The 22,396-nt window shown below is 38.6% G+C and overlaps 1 protein-coding gene and 1 long non-coding RNA gene across 3 annotated transcripts; both read left to right on the top strand.

The window, feature by feature from the left end:
- The first annotated feature begins 249 nt into the window (after positions 1-249).
- Positions 250-3,606, top strand: LOC110366741. Of its 2 annotated transcripts, none has more exons than XR_002426938.2 (2): positions 250-441; positions 3,439-3,606. It is a non-coding gene; the product is annotated as an uncharacterized LOC110366741 (long non-coding RNA). The 2 variants fall into 2 exon arrangements; XR_004929056.1 differs by having other exon boundaries at positions 250-503.
- Positions 3,607-11,238: 7,632 nt separating this feature from the next.
- spi1b (Spi-1 proto-oncogene b) lies at positions 11,239-20,869 on the top strand. Its single transcript, XM_012850738.3, has 5 exons — positions 11,239-13,090; positions 13,623-13,713; positions 15,026-15,222; positions 17,226-17,376; positions 19,678-20,869. Exons 1-5 carry the CDS (start codon positions 13,049-13,051, stop codon positions 19,989-19,991), a joined length of 795 nt encoding a protein of 264 aa, XP_012706192.1. The 5' UTR covers positions 11,239-13,048; the 3' UTR covers positions 19,992-20,869.
- Positions 20,870-22,396: the final 1,527 nt, after the last annotated feature.

Below are 22,396 nucleotides of genomic sequence, written 5' to 3'. Positions count from 1 at the left end.
GTTTCATGTTAGAAACAGCTTTGCCGGAAGCACAGTAAACACTACATTTAAAAAAAAGAGCACTCACAAACAAAAACAAAAATTGTTTCCTGCACTTTTTACTTTGCTTAAGTCTTAGACAATGATGTGTGTGGATCTGTGGGAACAAACTAAACTCATCACCGTGAGTATTTCTCACAGCCTTGACAACTCATTTCGTAGGAACAGTTTGCCACCTTCTTGTTTTTAATAAGGAAGAAGAACAAGGAGAAGAAGCAGAAGCCTTACAGAACCAACCTAAATTGGTAGAATTAAGGAAGTTTTTAGTTCCGCTGCTAATGCTGAGATATATGGAAAGCTTGCATTTTTCAACCACCTTTGGCAATTTGCTCCCAGCGATTCAACATCTCCCTGGTAGACACCTTTGGCAGCGGGCCGCTGGATGCTGCGCCGAGGACGACGGTAAGAGCCGAGGACATCAGCTCTCCGAGCGAGACTGTGGGCGTTTCCTGACTTTGCTGCTAGTAAGCTCTCTGATATGAATTCCTGCTCAGATCTAACACACTCCTTCGTGTTTTAGATTTAGGAACAAAAAATGCTTCTTTTCACCTTTAAAGTATGTACTTAAGTGTTATTGAATGAAGGAAAACATTGCATTTTGTTTGGTTACAGGTTTTATTAAATCTTATATAAATACTTTTGTCAGAATCTTACATTTCACAAATAGAGAACGAAATGTATGTTTCTTTCAGTTTAGATGCACGATTAAGTACAGTTGTTGTTGTTGTTTTTAAAGTCTTCAAAGTATGATTTTTATTTATTTATAAAATGAAGAGTGAGACATTTTAATTGGTTTCTAAAAAAATCTAAGACTTAAAAAATGCTCAGCTTCTACCCTTTTCCAAATAGTTGAGCTAAAACTTTAGTTTTATTTTTGAGTTTTCCTTTTTATCTTTTCTCCTCTGAATTGCTCAACTGGCTCAGAAGAAATGGTGAGCGAAGACAATTACGAAATTTGAATACTGTCGCAGGAGTTACAGAGTGTGGACATCAAACTGCAGTCATTCTGGCCAAACTGATGTTCAGCAAAGGATGAGTGCAACACTTCCTGTTGCGACGTACCCTGTATCCTGTTTTCCACAGTCAGTGGTCATGCATGTCATTCCCCTCTGCAGAGCAGTGCGGGCACGGTCTTGTGACCCTGTTCTGTGAATTTTTCTGTTTTAAAAAATCTCCAAGGGTCTAAAAAAAAAAAAAAAAAAGATCTATCGTCAGCAGAAATAAAGTACTGTAATAGCACTGTAAATGTATGCATGCCTGTCGGGAAATGGCTGTGGGTTTAGTGAAAAAAAAAAAAAAATTGATCAAGCAAATCAAGTTATTGTGAAACGACACTGCTACGACATTCGTAGCAGTGAGGAGAGAGTAAGAGTGGCAATTTAATTTTTTTTTTTTTTTTTTACAAACCGGCGGGCTGTTTTCTGTCGTGTATATTGTAGAATCTTAAAATAAATGTATGGAGAAACAGTTATGCGAACACCGACACCTCCATATAGCCTGTGACTCGAGGGGCCAAGCTACGTGACCATGATTAAGAGGTGCCAACAAAACTGTTTGCGTGCTTGTGCAAGCTTTTGGCCATCACAGATACGTATCCTGTGACAGCGTTTAGACTGAAAACTGTGAAAAGCACAGTTACACCCTGTGGTGCGACCAAACCAAAATGCAGCTCTCTTGGCAAGAGGTGCAGGTCCCAAGAAAGGAATTTCACAATACGAAACACTAAAATACTGTATATCAGCGCTGGAGGTTTCATTTTATTCACTTGTTATACGTCAAGTTCCTTCCAAACAGTCTCAACTAATAGCTGAAACCTTTTGACTCGTCAGTGTAGGAAAAGCATCGGCCCGTCTGTCTTGTTGTATGCCGTAGACATATCATTGCTATAGCTTATTGTCATTTTCAAATGAACAAATTCAACTTTTCTTTTTATTCTTTTTTTTATTTGTCGCCGCGGAAAAAAGTAGTAGCACTTTTTGATATCCTTTCAGAGGAATAATAGCGTTTCTGTTTACCCCCGTTAATGCCAGAATTTGTAACTCCTCTTTTATATGTTTGCTTTTGGTGCAACTCCCAAAAGCTTGAACAGATCTGTATTAAAGCTAAAAGAAGGAGGAAATACAAGGAAGGCTCCATCAAAATATAAAATGCACAAACATGTGGTAACTCGGTCTATTCTGATTTTCCAGATCAGAAATCGAAATGTTCTGACCAATCCCCATGAAGTTTTCACAGTGAAGATTTCCTATTTTCGGATTGTGAGCTCAAATGACATGCAGCAAGCAAATAAATCTTAAACTAAGAACTTTAAAAAAAAAAGGAACTGTTCTCTTTAGCTAATGTCTTGTGAAAGTACAGATATGTTTTTTCTGCAGTCTTTTTTAGGCAGAAACCCTGAAAACAGTAACTTTCGTCAAGTTGACACCGATGAAGGTCATAAGATGGTCTGTTTTACGAAGATAATGTTTCTCTGATGCAAAACAGTTTTAAATACCTGGAGGTCAACACTTTTGACCTCAATAACTTTTAATGTCTCAACCCAGCTATACGGTGACTGAATGTCCGAAGTAAACAGGAACTTTTTGGAATTTCAAAATAATGTGCAAACGTCTTAAACCACTCCTCATTTTGTGGTATTTCACTTCTAAGAAGCCAAATAACTTATTTAAAAGGTCTAAGGAAATTAGACACCTTTTAAAGATTTGCTTGCACATGTACTGCTTTGTGTTTCACTCATGCGCAATATGAAGCCTTTTTGACCAACTTTTTACAAAAAAAACATTTATCTAGTTAGTTTTATCATCTTTTAAATATAAATAAACGTCCAACCTGAGGATTTTAAAATTTCAGTGGCCACATAGAAAGGTTAGCAGGGAACTAAGTGTATTTGGCAACACATGGAGTAATTGTAGGTACCTTAATATTACTATAAGTGCACAAAACATACTCTGAACATTTTTGAGTTGTGGAATTTCATCTGTGACAGAGAATCCACAGAGATATTTTAATGCCACACATGATTTTTTTCACAAACATTTTAGCTTTCACTAAAACTAGATGTGTATTATTGACAAATTAGGAGAAATGTGGCTTAGGTGAAGTAACTACCTTGCTGGTGGTATTTAACTCTTTTGCTTTGTAACCTCTCAGCAATTAATAAATAACAGTTTTAACTGAATTTAAACACCATTGTGTTAAAATAACAATTTGTAATAACAACAACAATAAACTGTCACTGGATGTTTAGGAACAAAAAGAAAATTCATACACCAGGATGTGTTACAGATTTGGACATTTAAAAACAATGACCTTTTCTTGCATTTATAGATGAAACTTATCTCCAGCCGCAAGACTTTCACAGCCTCAAATGTTTTTTTTTTCCTTTTTTCCCCCTTACAGGACTGCGTTGTATCCATCCTGTTTTAGATCCCTCTATCTTGCCATCAACTCTGACCAGCGTCCCTGTCCTTGCCAAAGAAAAGCACCCGGGATGCTCCCATCACTGTGTGCTCAGGGTAATCTGAAGGGTTAGTATTGCCATCATAGAGTTTTGCAAGTTGGCCAAAAGGTTCGGCTAAGGTATTGCTTGAGCACAGCTCCTTCTTCCATGTTTGCTTTGTCCACTAAACAGCCTGTGACAAAATGCAAACTACTTCTTCTGGATTTCTTTGAACAAAAGCTTTGTTTTGATTCACTCTTCCATAAAGGGCCGATTTTTTCAGAAGCAGTAAGTCGGTGTATTAATAACGTCTTTACAAAACTAGCAACAGGCTACCCGACTAATGCCTGTCTTGTCAACAGATTCTACCACCTGAGCTGAATCTGAGAGGTAACATTGGAAGAGCTATGGATGTACTGTCAGGATACATGGACGGCCTTGTCTTGGTAGAATAGCAGCTCTGCTAAAGTCTTTCCATTTTTAGATGATGTGTTGGACAGTGCAATGTGAAGTGTTCAAAGCTTGGGATATTGTTTTAGAACTTAACCCAGCTTTAATTTTCTACACTTTATCATCCCTGAGTGTTTCTTGGTCTTCATTACGTTGCTTGTCCTCGAACAAACCTCCGAGGCCTTCACAGAACACCTGCATTTATTGTGCTGAAATGAAATTACACACTGACAACATGGCATCTAATGACAAAAGGTTACACTGGAACGTTATTCAGTGCCGTTAGATTAAAAGAGGTTAAATGCATCTGCACAGCACCCTTTTATTAGGAGAACAAGATTTGCAAACTGTGTCATTTTCATTCCAATACCAATTTAGGTGCTGTTTTGTACTGCTCAACAACATTAAGTCTCAATAAAGCTGGCAGAGATTAGAGTTGTAATTTGAGAAAGATTCAAAATGTTCAAGGTATTTTTATGGATTACTTCATTTGGGGTGGGTCTACTTTTAGTTTGCGTTCTCCAGATATCCATTGTCACCTCTACTGTCTTGAGCGGGTTAAGCTCCAGGAGGTTCTGATTGCACCAGTGGACCAATCGATCCACCTCGTGTTGGTGTGCACCAACACGAGGTGGTGTGATCTAGTTGTCATCCTAGATCAGACCAATGACAGCGGTGTTGTCCACCAATTTCAGGGGCTTTACAGACGGGTACGCTGAGATGTGATTTTCGCATGTGTAAATGGAGAAGAGGGTTTGAGAGAAAACTGGATGTCCGTCCTGATGGTTCTTGTGCGGCAGGAGATGCTCACCAGTCTCACCTGCTACTGCAGGTTAGAGAAGTAGCGATCCACTGACAGGTGGAGGCTGGTGCTGTGAACTGGGTGAGCATCTGGTGAAGGATGACTGGGTTGATGGTGTTGAAGGCTGAGTTGAAATCCACAAAAAGGATCCCAGTGTACGTCCCTGGTGGGTCAAGGTGGTGGAAGATAAAGTGTAGCCCCAAGTTAATTGCATTATGCTGACTGTTAGCCTGGTGAGTAAACTGCAGGGGGGCTGTGATATCCTTCAGATGCTTTAACATCAGTCGCTTAAAGGATGTCACAACCACAGACATAATGGCTACAGGCCTGTCCTCCTTGTAAACCTGTGATGGTGCATTTTTGGGGCCTTTGTTGATGGTGGAGCATTTGAAGCATGAGGAAACCTCACACAGTTCCAAAACATCCAAGTGAAGATGGGGGCCACTTAGTCAGTGCAAGCTCTCAGGAATGGGAAGGAGACCTAGTCAGGCCAATGTGTAAATGTGTAGTGAAACACCTAATATTTAATGGTTTCATGCTGCTCTGTATGGTTCATTGAAGAATTATCTGATATACCTGTGCCATTTACACAATTATTTTAAATATGAGCAGTCTTCCTCGTCACTGTATGACTGTAACAAAGTTGATATAAAGTTTCTTGATCAACGGAAGTAAGAGGCACCTAAAAAGCTATTAAATATTCGTCTAAAGTCATTTTGCACATGGCAAACAAAAAGCTATTTAGAAAAGCAGATCTGTTGTTGTTTATATGCTGTTTTAAAATGCTACAATCTCTCTGCAGAATATGGAAAATGACAATGCAGATCAGCACAAACTGGTTTATTTTTTCCAGTATTTCTTTATAACATTTTAAAAACAAGAACATACAATATAAGGCTGTATCACTTTGCTGAGTTGTGAAAAAGATACTTTTGTGAAATAAAGCTAAAATTGTTATCTTCCACCATCTGCCTGCTGTAGTTTCTTTTTTTTGCTGGTTTTTGTTGTTTGTTTTTTTTTTTTACAAAATTTCACAACAGTTTCCATTCCTGACTGTCACAAAACAGTTGCATACCAGTGTCTTATTTATGTCATATATATTTACATAAATGTTGACACCTTTAGCCAAACTGTTTTTAGTCCCTTGACATTTGCATTTTAGCAGCACCAAAATCACATTCCATTTTCATTCATAATTAGTGAGAAGGTTGAAAATGATAAAATTGCATGTGCTAAGCCACCAAGTAACGCAAGAGAGAAAGAAAATCTATCAACAATTCAACAAGCTCCCATGGTAAGGGCTGGACCATCCTGGCCAAATAATACGTAAATGTATTCATTTAAAGGCAATTTTCAAGGAACTGAATCTGAAAACAAGTTCCAGGTTCCCCATTTAGCAGTATGTTGCTTATGTTGACCATGTAGTGTGCACTGCACGTCCTTTATCTTTCAGGTCACATGGACTGCAAACAGTGACAACCTTTTAAAACCAAACTTTGTGGTTAAAAAGTTATAAAAAGTTGAGTAACAAACCAGTTTAGCAACACCCAGAAGTATTAAGTTTAAATTTAATACCGATAGAAGTAAAGAATTAAGTAAACGCTAGTACATGATTTATGTTAAATTCTGGCAAAATAGTGGGCAAACAGCAAAACTGCAATATGAGTAAAGGACTTGTGAATTACATTTCTTGACATCTGGCACAAGTTAGATAGATATAGATACTAGATGTACAAATTTGACCCTCCGTGGTGTAGCGGAGTAAATCAGCCTTTTTAATATGGGGGTACAAGGGTTAAAATCTCGGTTCTGACACGGGCAAGGCAAGGTAGGAAAATCCAGAGCCATGATTGTGGTCAAGACAAGGCAAACAGACACGAAGTACCGCTGGACGTCTACTTGCAAAAGCTTTCAGTTATCTGGCACTGTCTGGCTGTCTGATGAGGGCTGCTAAAAAGCAGGGAACATGTGTGGAATTGACTGCACTGCAGAGCAGCAGAGAGGCCAGCTTGCAGGTGGGGTGCATTAACTTAATTAAGGCAGAGCAAGGCGGGATGAAGACAGGCCAGATCACGACAAATTTAGTTCAATTCAATGTACACTCAAAAAGTGAACCAGGGCAGTTGTTCACTTTATGTTAACATTTCATTCATTCATTTTCATTCTATATCTATAAATAAGATTAAAAAACATCTGACCATCCCTTATCTGCCTTTTAATTCTAAAGTATAAACAGATAGTAGTTGTTCATTATCATTTACTATATCATAACAGTTCTGATTTCAAATTATCTGCTTATTATAGCTGACTCAGATCTTTTTAACAGTCTCTCTCAGTTTGACTGCTGTTTTAAAAACCAGCATGTAAAAGAAAAAAACATTAGCTGAGGTCTTTCTTTCAGTGCTTTCAACAGCTATTCCCTCGCTCAATGTCTCATGCTATTGCTTCTCAGATGTCAGATTATTGAATTCCCCGGTAGAAAGACATCAGGATTGGTCCCAGAAGTAGGAATTCAAACTCAGAGAGTCAGAGGTATCTAACCTTAAATGGTGCTTCTTATCCAAAATGGCTGCTAGAATGCCCCACATTCATATACCATGTTAAGCAGCAACTTGCAAAACTAGTGAGTGTTGTGAATTCTGATGCTGTTCTCTTTGAGAGCTGCAGGCCTGTAAAAACTATGACCAATCTCTGCCTTTTGGTCCAAAGGGCATGGATTTGTCAGAGTTGTGTCCCTGCCGGGGGGATTTAGGAGTGTGAAGGACCCATATTATGGAAAAAGTATCCTCAAAATGAGAATCTCAAACTTACTGCAATGGTAAAACGAGAGCAGAAGAGTTTTTTTTTAAGTGTTAACTAGCTGGGCTAGAAGGAACAAAGTAAAGAGAATTACAGTAAGTAATATGAAAAGTCATAAAGGTAAATAAAGTTGCCTTTGAACAGTTTCCCATGATGGCTAGTGTGTGAATGAAAGTAGGCAGAGGGAGCAAAAACTAAGCCATGCATTTCTCAAGAAATTGTTTTACACAGGAAGACATTTAGACTTTTAACACTATCAGAAGAACAGACGCTGGAATCATCAGTGATGACTAAAATCGAGGGACATTTCAGGGAATTTGGGTCGAACTAATCATCTCTCTGGAATGGTCAGACAAGGTGGAAGAATAAAGAATCAAGTTCAGTGAACAAATACAACTAGGTGTCATCACCCAGGGGGAGCAGAGAAAATAATTTAAAACAAGACGGCCCGATGGCTGTGCCTTGGGGAACGCCACTGGTAACCGAAAAAGAAAAAAAAAAACTATCATCGGAGTCAAGAGTGTGAACACTGTGTGCAAACCAAAAGGTATGATGCAATACTACATTTAAATTTCCTCACCAACTTGAAACAAGCAGCACACACAAACACCAGAAACCAACTAATGAGGGCAGGGTGAGAACAGGTCCAAATGGTCAGAAAGCTGCACAATGAGGCACTGGGGGGAAAAACCCACATGCAGGCAGCGGTACAAGATGAGACATTGTGGCAAATGAGGCAGCTATATAAAAGCAGAGAAACAGGTGAGCTGACTTGACTCTAACGAGCTGTAATTAGGTTGAATTGAGTGGTGGCAAAGCAGTGGAGCAGAAAATGGAGGGTAAAAGTTCAAAGTCCAAAAAAAAAAAAAAACACAAACAAACAGGCCTAGATATGACGATGTTGATATGTTGTGCATCTTTATTTTGCTTACATATTTTGTTCTACATTTGCTTGTTGTATGTGGTGGTTTTAGGTCATATTTTAATTGTGGGGTATTGTTTTAAAAGACAGCCAAAAATTATATGTGTTGCACTATCATCATTTCCAAGAGAGCCGGATTTTTTTTTTTTTTTTTCCCAAAATGAACGATAGGGAGGAGTTGAGTGGTCAGCAGAAAACTGAATCAGCAGATGGTTCAACAATCCAAGTACACAGTTTCTTAGTACAAAAGTGAAAATAGTGTGGGAGTGTCGTACATTGTGAATAAAATCATCAAAAGATGAGAAGAGTGAAGCAATCCTTGTGCACGCCTGGAAAAAACCCTGTTTGGGATCTGAGGCGTCTTGGCACTGAATTTAAAAAATACTATAATTTGTACATGGAACTTATTTAGAAAGGTTACGACTTGGTTTGAGCATATTCAAATGCAAATTAAGTCTCTCTCTTGCAAAGAATAAACTAAAATATATTTAAAGAATACATTCAAAAATACAGTTTGAGGGTCATAAAGTAGAGGGTCCATTAATCTGCTCCATGCTGGCATATCAGGCCATTTTAAAGATCTCCTGGTTTGTATCACATCAGCAAAAACACTGTTTATTAAGATGATCAGTGTTTTATTTAGATGTGGACACTCACATGGCAGTATCTGGAAAACTTGGCTGTTCTGTTACAACTGCTAACTGAATTAGTTTGGTGTATATTCAACACCATGGTCAGTGTTAGAAACAAATGTTTAAGCTGCTTTTAGATGTTATCCTTTCGGCTGTACTGTGGTGTGTTCTTTTTAACTCATAATAAAGAAGAACAATTCAATCAACCTGCTTAGGTTGTAAACGAAAATAGCTGTTTGTTTTTTAAAAGAAAAATTAGCAATCAAGGAGCCTTGACGCAACTAGCTGTAATTCTTGTGAAATTAAGAATGAACGTTGAATGAACAAGTGGTGCTTTTATAATGTCAGAAGTTCTTGCATTTTGCCTTCAGAACTGCATTGATTATTCCTTGGATAAATGCATAAATGCAGTGTTGAAAACATTCGTCTGAGTTTGGGTTAAAATTGACTTGCTTGGGTCCTGTAGCTGATGCTGATTCAAATCTCCTGTTCCACAATATCCAAAAGGTGCTTTGTTTCAATTAAGATCTGGTGATTTTGGAAGCTTTTAGAGTAATTTTCCAGTAAGCAGTTTGTGATGATCTGAGCTTTCAATGTGGCGCCTTATCCTGCTGGAAGTATCCATCATAAGTGAGTACAGTATAGTCATAAAGGGATGGGCATAATCAGCTACAACACCAAGACAGTCTGTGACATTTTAATAGTGCACTATTGGTGGTAACAAAGAAAACATTCCCCCACGCGATTACACCACCGGCAACATGCTGAGCAAGGTAGGATGGATTGATGCGTTCATGTCTACACCCTACCATCTAAATGACAGCTGAAATCGAGACTCATCAGATCAGTCACCAACTTTCATTTTTTTTTTTTTTCAATTGCCCAATTTTGGTGAGCCGTGGATTGCAACTTCAGTTTTGTTCTTAGCAAACAGGAGTGGCATTTGGAATGGATGCTGTAGCCCAAGGTTGAATGTGTTGCGTGTTCAGAGATGGTTTTCTGTATATCCTGGTTGAAATGAGAGGTAATTCGAGCTGCTGTTGCATTTCTGTCATCTCAAGCCAGTTTCCCCATTCTACTCTGACCTCTGACATAAAAAAAACACATTTTTTTTCCACAAAATAATCACTAAGAGGATATCTTCTCTTTTAAGAACCATCGACTGTAAACCTGAGAGATGGTTGTAGATGAAAATCCCAGTGGACAAGCAGCTTCTGAAACACTGTGACTCAAATTCCTGTCTTCCCCATTATGCTGCTGTGGTTAAACTTCTGCAAGTTAACCAGTGCTAAATGCGCTAATGCTTTAGGTTACTGCCATGTCACTGGCTATTTTGCAATGCAGAGTAACCAGCAACTGAGCAGATGTACCTAATTCAGCGATCAGAGACTTTAGCATGACCATCTAGTGTGTAAATATTTCGTCAACTTAGTCAATATGTACGATTTTTTAAAACATACATGTATCGCATCTCTCCACAAAGCTCAATAAAGAGCTCTGTCTACCTTTTAGAGCTCAGAAACAAACTTGCAAAAGGAGCTTAGAATTTGGTGCTTCATACCCAGACACCAAATTCGGCTGATTTACATGGATTTTACTTGTGCTAAAGTAGTTTTCACTACTGCACATGTAACCTTCATCATAAATAAATTCTGAACTGAGTCAATGTTACACTGGCGTGCACCGGCCTTCGTAGATGTCAGATAACATTATTCCTCTGTCACTGGCTCAATGTTTTATACTTTCTGTGAGAACATCATAGGAGTTTAGCTCATTTCGGTGATAACACAGCTGACACGACGTTTTATTTTCAGTCCGGCTGCATTAAGCAGGAGACAGAAAACGTCTTAAGTTCTGGACACACTGAAAATACTCGCAGTGGAAACAATGCCAGTCTAGCTGCAGCTCACTCTGTTTATTAATACAGTCGGAAAATGCTACTGTGTATTTCATCGGTTATGCTCAGCCAGCTGTGATTAAGACGGACCAGTGGAGGGGTTTGGCCACAGTCTGTGTGGTTTTAACAGCTCTCCGAACGGGGGGACTCTAACAATGATGTCCTCCCTGCAGTTGAGATAAAAACAGCTTTTTCACAGCCAGTCAACAGGACTGTTTATATATAAACATATCTTTATCTAAAACTCAGTCTGCTGAACAATTTCAGTGACAATCGCTCTTCTGCTTGCTGTATGTGTTTAAAATAAGGTTTGACTTTGTATTTTTCAAGTAAAGGAGAAATCTGCACTTATATTGACCCTGGTTAGGAGATCAAGATAACCTTTAGTATTTTAATCTTACAGCAAGTAATCTATTTACTGCTTTGCCTTATCACGGAGCTGCATTCTTCCTCTTGAACACGCAGCCCTACTAATAATACACTTTCAGATTTGTGCCACATGCTTACTGTACCATTCGACTGTTATTTCAGCATCAAGGATATGCGCGTTCATTTTCTCTGGTGCCATCCTCAGAGACTTGACGAAAACACGCCCAAACCAGAATGTCACCTGAACAGTGTGGCCAGAGTTTAGCAGAGCATGTTGCATACAAGTATGCTGGTTAATGAAAACAAACCACCTTTTCTCGGTTTCCTAGCATGATATCAGTGGTGTTCGCTTCCTCATGTTGATGGTTCCAAGCAGCGGCTTCTCTGTGAGCTGCTCCAACACTGTAATCCTAATCTCCATTCACGGCTCAGAGTGGTTACAGCACAGAGACTGTACCTACATCTTATCTTCCAGCTGTGCATGGGGCTGTGTGTATCTGAGGAGAGGATGGGACGGGGATGGCTTGTTTTGCTAATTTAAAGTGGTTTAGGACTGTAAATCAGAAAACAGTGGAATTTAATCCAAACATCTAGTAGAAATATGGGATGAACATAGGATATTTCTCTCAATTTTATATCTTAAAAGCAAGAAGGCAATTTTTCCTGCTATCTTCATGCATTGCAGCCATATTAAAAACGAAGCTCAGGGTTGATCGGCCTGCACCGGCTTTCCCAGCTGGAATTGACGTTTATTCCAAAGATTTGACTTCCGAGTTCAAAGAGATTGCATCACAAGTCAAAGTTTCTGGGATGAAGCTAAAACCTTCTTCCTGCCTTGTGAGTGGTCCCATGTGAGAGAAACAGGAAGGAGACCCTCTAGATTTGTTGCACAAGTTAACGACAACACGAGCAGTGGAACAGATAATGATTTTAAAATGTGAACTTCGTAGGAGATGAACTGGTTAATATGGTTTTAGACTCTCTTCCTTTGGCTTTCATGCACACTATCAAATGTTTTTGATTAAACCTTACATGTTTACAACTGTGAACAAATTAAACTGTCTTTAAATTAAACAAAAACTATATCTATTGTGTTAAATATGCACATAAATAAATGTCCTGATGCTATATTTCAGAAAGTAAACCCCCCTTTAAAATGTATGTGCAGAGTATATAGTTAACAAGTTAAATATATTCACACACTTCACAGTAGGCTGTGTTTATCACCTGTGAAGCAGATCATTGAGTGAGAAACTGTCACTGCAGAAAGCCCTTGATGATGATTGGCCACCGAGGGAGGAGACAGTTTATTCTCCGCTGATAAATGTGAAGCTTCATGGTCTTCTCTGACAAATCATCAATAGCCAGGAACCTGTAGCAGGCACACTTGAATGCTCCCACCCACAGACGTTTTACAGAAGTAAAAAGTTCCTTTTTCATTTCACCGGCAAACAGCAACGAGGCCTGGTTCACTTTGACTTTGCCTGAAAAAGCTTCAGGCCTCCGAGCGCAGCTAAGGTCACAAGCTCCGGCTATACAATAAGAGCGAGGGAGACATCTTTTTGGGGGGGTTGGTTTTCGTTGAGTGAGAGGAAATTTTGAAACATTGTGCAATGGTGCCACAAAAGTTTTGAAAGGTTGTGAGAGCGTTTTTGCCACTAAAGCGTCTGAGAGTCGGTTTGTTGGAGAAGAGGTCTCCATGTTGCATCCATACAGAATGGAGAGCTACCTCATCCCTCCTGTAAGTATATTTTATTTCTATATTTTCAGTGAAAACCCTCAGGAGACTCGGGGCGTGACAGCCGAAACAGATCTGGTCCGGTCTGATTTCACGTAGCTTTAAAAAAAAAAACGACCAAAACTCTTTATTTTATAGACATGAGAATGGATGATAGAGTTTTCTTTTCACATTAGTTGACTTATTGTGGTCTCTGCTTCAAGTTGAGTGAAAGACAAAAAAGCGTAAGAGTCTTTTATACTACAGGCGACATGAAAACGAAACTCAAAAGTTCGAGGGAGTTTCAGAACTACAGAGACAAGAAAAAGAAAAAAAAGATTATTGTCTGAAAATTATTGTCTGATCTCGTGTAAACATTGACAACTTTATTGCTTTTTTGAAGATTTTATAAAATAAAAGTCTTGTTTAATTCATTTTAAGGGTTTATGTGTGTAAGAACAGGCTCGGCACAGCATGAAATAACAGCAGTAAAAAAGTTTTTTTTCCCATATGTTTCTGAAACTGTTTTTTTCTCTTCTTTCATCTATTCTTTCAGCATACAGAAGAAATGTACGAGTCTGACATCTACAGACATCAAATTGCAGAATATTATAATCCATACGTACTAGATACTGATATCCAGGCAGGTGAGTTTTACTTCAACGTAACTTTTCGGTTCAAAATAGCAATGCTATATTCAGATTACAAAGGAAATAACAACAGCAAAAAAGCTCAACCACTGAAAATAAAAACAATATTATTCAGGTTATACTTTTTATGAAGTTATATGGTTTCCAAAAAATTGCTTTTTTTATTAGAAAATATTATTTTTCTTTTAACTTTTACTAAGTTAATCATACAGACCTTTTTTTTTTTTTTATTCTAAGTCCATGACCCAATGTGGAAACACAAACCTTTTGGTTTACTGTACATAAAAAGAAAGCATCGTGTGCAGCTGGAGCGCACCACATTAGGGTGTATGGAAACACAGGAAACAGATGCCTTTTCTTTCGGCCGCTACAACTACAGACATAGAACAACTTTCGCCCCTTGGGGTTTTGTTAATACATGAGAGGCTGCTTTACTTTCTCTCGCAATCAACTGTTTTGAATGTTGCACCAAAACAACTAAAATTCTAAAACTGGGTGTAGGTGGGAGGTAGTTTCTGGTTCAAATGGCTGATACTGGGTCTTGAGAAAATGTGTAAATTATCCTGAAACAGCATCCGATAATGAATAATGTGTAGTTGGATGGTAATGTAGTGAATATGTTGCTTTTATTTATTAATTTATTATTTTGGAAAATCTGCCAAATGCCAAAAGTTTGTATTTCATTTGATTTAAAAAAAAAAGTTGTTTGCGCTGTGGCACCCTCTATCTATTTTTAAATTTGCTACAGTCAAACATTAGGAGCAAGAAAATGGTCCAGACTCAAAAAAGTCTAATAATAATCATCTTTATTTTGTCATTGTAACATATTCTAATAAAGTCTGTCCTCTGCATTCAACCCATCTGCCTTAGGGAGCAGTGGGCTGCCCCAGTGCAGCACCCAGGGAGCATTCTGGGGCCAAGGGTCTTGCTCAGGGACCCAGAGTGGCAGTCTGTGGGATTTGAACCAGGGAACTTGCAGCCATGCTCTAACCACTTGGGCACCCCGCAAAATAAATTGCAAATTCACAGTGGAAGTGTTGTTGTTGATTCCAACAAGCATTATGAGTTAGCAGGGTGCAGTGGAGTTTACTTCTGATAGGGTATTTTTAAACATGCTCAGTTCTTCATCTGCATAAGTGTCCCCACTTTATCAACTTTGGCCAGAGACATTTTGCTTGTGTGGAGGTGCTACTCTAAATTAGTATCCGGGAGCTGGTGTCTGTAACAATGCAGGCGGTTCAATCTTGAGAAACAGGCTTCTGCTGCTGTCATCATTATTGTTTCTTTCTTCTCCTTCGACCTCGTTTAGATCACTGGGATTACCACTCGCATCCCCACGTGCACCCTGTCGAGTTTGAAAACCTCCAAGAGAGCAACTTCACAGAGCTGCAGAGCGTCCAGCCTCTCCATCCGCCTGGCCTCATACGACATGACCCCTTGCGATACGACGCGGAGACCCTGCTCGAGCCGAACCTAGCCGCACATCCACATGTGCTGCAGCAACAAGTGAGTCTTCCTGCTAGCAAACAGTTTGAGCAACACATTTTGGTTGTGTTGTTGTCAGGGGCAACAGTGAAATTACTCTTTTTGAGTCTTTTCGAGTTGGACCGATAATGTGAACTTGCCACATCTCTCTGTGGGACGACTAAGAAGTCGTCAGTGAACAGAAATCTTCGGCTTGATATAAACTTTCTCCAAGTACCCATTAACACACAAGGACTATTTTAGTTTAAAGTTTGGATTAAAATCAGGACGAAAAAGGAAAAAGAAAAAAAAAAAGATCTGAGGCAGTAAAGTCCGTTTTCAGGACTCGTAGCTAAAATCAGGAAGTGAATCTTCGGGTTACCAGAAACACTTTAATTCTGGTCGTCTTACTCTTTTTAATCAGCTCAAAAACAGCATTTTCTCCGAATAGACCCTGTCGACTCAGCTAGGCTCAGTCAAAGTCACATCTGTCTGCCTCGACCTCCGTTTGGGAGCCAGTGAGCTAGAACACAGGCCTTTACTGCGCCATGTGGCTGCAACGTTTTACAAGCTACTTTTCACATTAGTTTGAGAAATGCTTAAATATAAATAGCCTTCACTGTATCTGTGTGGCAAAATATACCACCAGGATTACTCTTTATATCTGAATCAAGATATAAGAGCTGGAAATAGGAAAGATTTTAACACACTTTTGGCTAAATGAGCAGAGGGCATGTGTACTTTCAGTTAATTTTGTAAGTTTCAATTTTAATGCTTTCTTCAAAAAAAAAAAATCTTTTTTTTTTCAATGTTTAATGTGAAGGCAACGTGTGTGCATTTCGGGGGAGGTGAAAACGAGAGGTGTCACTTCATCAATACAAATGTCATACAAAAATACATTGTGAAAACCGCTGTTCCATTGCGGAGCTGCAGTCCACCATGGACTGTTTTATTCTTTCTTTGACAGATTGTTAATAATAGATCGAGAAGCTCTACTCGGCCAGACGCGTCCACACATCACAGCTCATGCAGAGAAAAGTTTGTGCCAAACTCTTTGACTCAGTGACAAACACATAATAGAAACCCAACGGTTTGGTATTTTTGTCTGCTGCAAGGGGTATGGTGTGAAATAGTGTCAGTTACAGTGATGTATATCTCACCAGTCTGAACGCAGTCAAAAAAAAAGTTCTCAAATTTTAAAATTCATAACATTTAAAAGTGTCAGACATGAAGATAAACTAGAACAAACTTCAACAAAAAGAGTACATTTACACTTTCATACCTTAGATTCTCTTCAGCTTGTTTCAGTATTTTTTATTTTTTATTTTTTTTGCGACAATTGGGGCATTTTGAGATTTCCGTTAGAGGCCTGCAGTTAAAGCTGAACCCGTGATGGTCTAAAGTGAGATGCGCTGCAGATCTGAAACAGCAAAAAACTATTTTTAAAAGTAAAATTGCAGTTTCAGTTTCTGGGATAATCCAATATTTCCTTTACTTTGAATTTACAGGAGAGCAACATGAAATTTACTGCGCAGTTTAACAAAAGCTGACCCACACTACAGACAGTAATTTAGATTGGGAATTTAAAATAGGGTCTGTTATTTATTTGTTTATGTTGGACTACTATCTTAAAGCATATGACGATAGGTAAAAGGGGGGGGGGGGTGGTATGAGGGGCATCGTATCTCTTAGTGCAGCATGATGCGTGACGGCTCTGGAGCAAGATGTGCCGCAATCCAGATAAGTTTTGTTGTGTAAGAGGAAGATCTTTCTTATTTAGGCAAGATAGTGCAACTAACAGATATTTCAACAGCATGGCTTCTTAGAAAGACAAACTGCATTGTTGTTTGTACTATGAAAAAGCTACATACATTTTTAAAGAAAAAGTAAAATGAACAAATGTTTGAAACTGCTACCTTTGTAGAGATTATGCATACTCTGTAAGGTGCAACCCTCTAATAGTTACACCGGGGCAGGTTTTTTTTTAGGGTAAGTGAATTTGCGACTGAATTATGCTGATGTATGACTCTTTGATTCACACATAGGTAGCCTTCTACCCTCGGGCTATGTATCCACCTCGTGTATCTCAACGCAGCTCTGATGATGAGGAGCATGGAGGAAGGAGTCCCCCGCTCGAAGTTTCAGATGAAGAGTGCTTGAGAGACCGAGTCCCTTACGTCACATCAGCCGAGCTAGGTAAGGATCCATGTCACCTTCACGTTTGGTACGCAGTGAGAAAAATTCACAAAGCTGTTTGTGAGAGCTAAATGTCTGCAAAGCAGGATTTGCATATAAAAAGATCTGCTCCTAAAATTGCAGATTCAAGCTATCTCTCTCTGTACTAAACTTTAAATAAGGTTATTTTGGATACATTAAGGCACAGCCAGCACGCCCCAACCAAAACCAAAGATCCAATTTTCATTTATTTAGCAAAAACAAAATAATGTAATAAAAGTCAGGAAAGTCCATTTCCATTATTTCATCATGTTCAAACATAACAAATTAGCAAAGTGTATATCATTAGAGACTATGAGCTACGATTTCTGATTTGTTCCTGAACTTCAGCCACTGCCTTGTTATCTTGTGCTCTTTTATGTAGTGAATAAAGTTAGCTGGTGAATGATTTTTACAAGGTGTAGGGGTCACATTTAAAACATTGTCACTTTGGAAACAACTATACAGCTAGCTGCGTCATCCTGTCAGGGCCCTTAGCTCACAGTGAGCAAAGATTTCCCTTTGTCTTGTTGAACACCTCTACACCTGCTGTGTTTGTGGGCAACTAGGTCCAGATTGTTCACCTCCACTTGAATCAATGTGCGTGTTTGTATCTACTGTACATGCATCTATTTGCCACTATCTGCTTTTTAAATAGTGCAGGGTAGACTGACTGAGCTTATGAACAGTCATACTGAAGACTTAGAGCGCTTTTACACTGGAGACACATCCAACCAGCAGCACCCACAAATGTGCAATCATTCATGCGCAGATATGAAAATCGGTTTGCTTTTGGGGGTTAAGTGCCTTTACTGGGCAGAAAAAGAGATGTAGCAGGGGAAAGAGCTGGAATCCAACGCACAACTTTTTGGTTGCAAGACAAGTGCCGATCCCATTGAGCAAGTCCTTGATGCCTAAATAGAAGGCAAGTGGAAGTCTTTAATTTTCCAAAAAGACGTTTCTCTCATTCAGACTACATCAACTCTAAAAATGGGTTGGAAGTATCAGGCTTATACAAGGTGGTGTGAACAATTACACTAGTTGTCCACCCTTTAACGGCCCCTTCAACTTGTTAGCCCGACACTTTCTACTCATTTTTGGAACTGAAGAAGTCTTTTGGATAAAAGATGAAACATCTTCTGGAAACAAGAGTCTGATTGCCTTCTGTTCAAGCAGAGGATTGTCATGCCCTGGGTCACTGACAATTTACACAAACATACTAAGCTATAGTCACTCTGTGAAAACAGTGCAGAAATGAAGCAGGTAATGCACACAACAGCTAAGCAAAAAAATAAATAAAAAATGGAAAAAAATGGAAAAAATAGCACGGCTTTGTGAACTGACACCCATGAGTCAATATGTTGACATTTTGAGGTTTTTCAGACATCAGGAGTTTTGCTGCATAAGTGTTATTTATAATCTGTCAAGTAATACAATGTTTGTGTTGATGTTAATAAATGGCACCAACATACCAAGAAAGGAAAGAGGCAAAGTTGTCAAAGCTTTCTTTCTGAAAATAAGTTTTTTTTTATTATTATTTATTTATTTTTATATTTTTTTGTCTGTTTTGGAGCTTTGTCATATACCTTAGTCAGCCGTTTTTGACACTGCTTGGTCTGCATTTTAAATGTAAGTGGACCATAAAAAGTATTGTATGCGAGCACATTTTAAACTAACAAATCAAGTGCATGCACGCACTTGATTATGGAGCAAGTGAAGTTTGTATATCTTGACCTAATGACTTGTTTTGACATTAGAAAAGTTTGAGGGTTAATTTTACCTTATCTCTAGTATATATAAACCTGTTTGTGTAACTATGCTTAACTCAATCTCTTTGTCATGGAAACATATATGTGTTTTTGTCTTTGTGTTTATGTAAACTTATTTGCCACAGCAGGACCTCCGCTGTGTCTGTCAGCAAGGTTAAGGTCAAGCTATTTGAGAATAATATGCTCTTCTTATTTCATGCATTAGCTCATGTATTAGCTCTTCAGTTTTAGTTGTGTTTAAATTAGTTAGAACTTGTCGCAGAGCATATTTTTTTAAACTTTGTTTTGCCAGTTTTATTCTGAACTAGTCAAACAGACAAAAGGGAAAGAGGGTTTGTTGGGGGTAGGTGTTGATGATTTAAATGTGAGGAGATGCGTCATTGACACATGTGCCTAGTGACTATAGGCCTCCTCATAAACACATGACCAAATAAGTATAGAGACAAAGTTTTTCTTTTGTCAAAGATGTCAAGCAAACAAGTCCTAATGATGTCACGCCACCTTGTTTCCGAAGGTAACAAAAAGAAGATCCGGCTGTACCAGTTCCTGTTGGACCTTCTAAGGAATGGAGACATGAAGGACAGTATCTGGTGGGTGGACAGAGACAAGGGGACGTTTCAGTTTTCCTCTAAACACAAGGAGGCTCTCGCACACCGCTGGGGAATCCAGAAGGGAAACCGAAAAAAAATGACATATCAGAAGATGGCTCGCGCCTTGCGCAACTATGGCAAAACTGGCGAGGTGAAGAAAATCAAGAAGAAGTTGACGTATCAGTTCAGTGACGAGGTGCTAGGGAAGAGTCATCTGGAGAGAAAGTCTTACATTTAGGCTGTAAAGGTCTTCTCTAGTGTGTCTGTAGCCACATCGTTAAACCCGGTTATCTGTTAGATAGCATTATAGGAATTTAAAAAAAGATGATGCTGTACAGTACCAGCCCTCCTGAGAATATGCTAAAATTTTTAGTCATCATGCTTGCATGGTCTCCAGGCTCATTCTTCGAGAAAACGTGGAGGGAAACCACTTGGTGAGAGTTTTAAAAAGTCCGTAGAGGGGAAAACTCAGTACCTACATAAAAAAGTATTCCTTTAACGGAATACAATACTATCGTTAAATGAGGTGTTAGAAGCAACAGAAAGCAAAAGCAACCAAAGCTATTAGAAATGGGGTTTTCTCCTATTTCCTTCATATTTCCTGTAATCCATTTATCTGTCTTTTTATAAATAAAAAAAAAAGACTTCCTAGATTTGGCCAGAAGTGAATAGTACTGAGGACCCCATGATAAAGAGTTAAGAGTAGTTTTGTGTCTGTAGCTAATTTCTACCTGTAACAGTTATTCTGTCTTTTCTGAAACTGTCCCGATGTTATCAGGCTGTATATTTATGCATTAATACGAGCAGGCTCTATCTGAGTGGCAGCAAGTCCTCGGTCCTCACATCTTGCTGGGCCTTGCCCATTTTCTCCACCGTGTTTAGCACATGAATAAGTTCTCTTAGTTGTGTAAATTTACTGTGTTTATGTAGCCTCCTTATACGTGCAGGTTAGTATTTAAACAGCCTGAATGCAAATAGGTGATTAAGTAGAAATACATCCTCTGTGTTCAGGTAATATATATTGTGCCTTACTATATACCATGAACTGTACAAACTGTATGGGTGAGAGTTGCTTGTAAAGAATAAATTGTGCATTAAACAAATGTGTGTGGCTCCGTTTGCGAAGATTATGTCGAGCCAACTTCAACAAACTTCAGAAATAAAAAAAGAAGAAGAAGAAGAGACAGACAAACTGTGAAGTTAAAGAGTGTTAGGTTTTACAGATGAAGTTTATTATCTTTCATTACATCTTAAAGATAACAGCTACACATTGAGGAACTTTGAGGTTAATGAAGGCCTGAGGAGGCTAAGTGTCTTGTCACTCAATGCTTGCATATAACCGAATCCTGACAAACTGCAGACATCAGCTTTCCGCTCGTGGCTGGTTTGAGGACTCTACAGTGACACATCTGGTTTGTTCATGTCAGTCGCCACGAAAACAAAGTGTGTGTTGATTGCCTCTTTGTTAAGGGAAAGTGTTTCATTCAAGACATTAAAAAGACAGCGCAGGTTTGGTTTTACTTTACTCTCTTCTGAAGAAATTGTTTTGTTTTCTGCTGCATCACCAATGCAAAAGAGAACTAGAAAATTTTAATTTTTACAACTTTATTTGTTGCACTTCAAAACTCATTTAGGTATAATACACTTAGACTTCAAATAAACAGTATTGCTCTGTTATATATTAAAAAAAAGAGTTGCCAGTTTTGTTAACCTGTGCAGTTCAGCATATAAATTGTCCACAGGCTTCTCAAGAGCCCCACGATGGTCAGTATAGATCCATAATAACAGATGACCGGACTGAATGCTACAGTCTGCCGAGCTGATACATTGATTTATCTAAGATAGGCCAGTGCTGTACAAAACAACTCTTATTTCTTTAAAATTTTTTAAGTATTTTAAAATCGTCAAACATCTGTTCTATAGGTTTTCTAACACTCTGTCCTAAGACTCTGTGTCCTTAATAGATAAGCAAAGGGGACAATATTTTAAGTCTTTGGTTTGAAAAACCTGACAAAGAACCTAACATATGCATTCCTCACTGGGAATCACCTTGAAAAACATTTTCTTCTTGGAAGCTGAAATGTACAAGAATAAAACAAACACTGTTGACAAGTAGAAAAAATACGATATACCACACTCCAAATGTATTGACTCTCTGAAAAAAAAGTTTATAAAGCCTTAAAATTAGCTAACGTTTTTAATTAGTAGCAACACTTCTCACTGAATTTCATTTTTAAATCTCTATTTGGAGTATAAAGTATCTCACAAAAGTGAGTACACCCCTCATGTTTTTGTAAACATGTTATCCTATCTTTTCATGGGATAACACTAAAGATATGACACTTTGATAATGTAGTCAGTGTGGAGCTGACTACATTATCGCCGCCTTTTTGTTGCGTTCCAGTTTCCCGCTTGTCGGACAGTAGGAAAAAACATGGACGCCCACAGAAAAGCAGGTATTAAATATATAACTACAGCCAACCTGAGTCTCATAATGTGTTTTTCAGTCATATTTTACTGCATTTACTTTATTGTCTTTTTTTAAGCCATGCTGAACTGTTCAACTTAACATGAAACGTTAAACACCAAGAGGTGACACTTTTTCATTGCTCCGTTAGCCACCAGGGACACTGCTTTTAAAAC

The sequence above is a fragment of the Fundulus heteroclitus genome, unplaced genomic scaffold (assembly GCF_011125445.2).
Source record: "Fundulus heteroclitus isolate FHET01 unplaced genomic scaffold, MU-UCD_Fhet_4.1 scaffold_38, whole genome shotgun sequence".
Taxonomy (NCBI): domain Eukaryota; kingdom Metazoa; phylum Chordata; class Actinopteri; order Cyprinodontiformes; family Fundulidae; genus Fundulus; species Fundulus heteroclitus.
The sequence above is the reverse complement of the archived record's forward strand: the minus strand, read 5'-3'. Positions and strand labels throughout refer to the sequence as shown.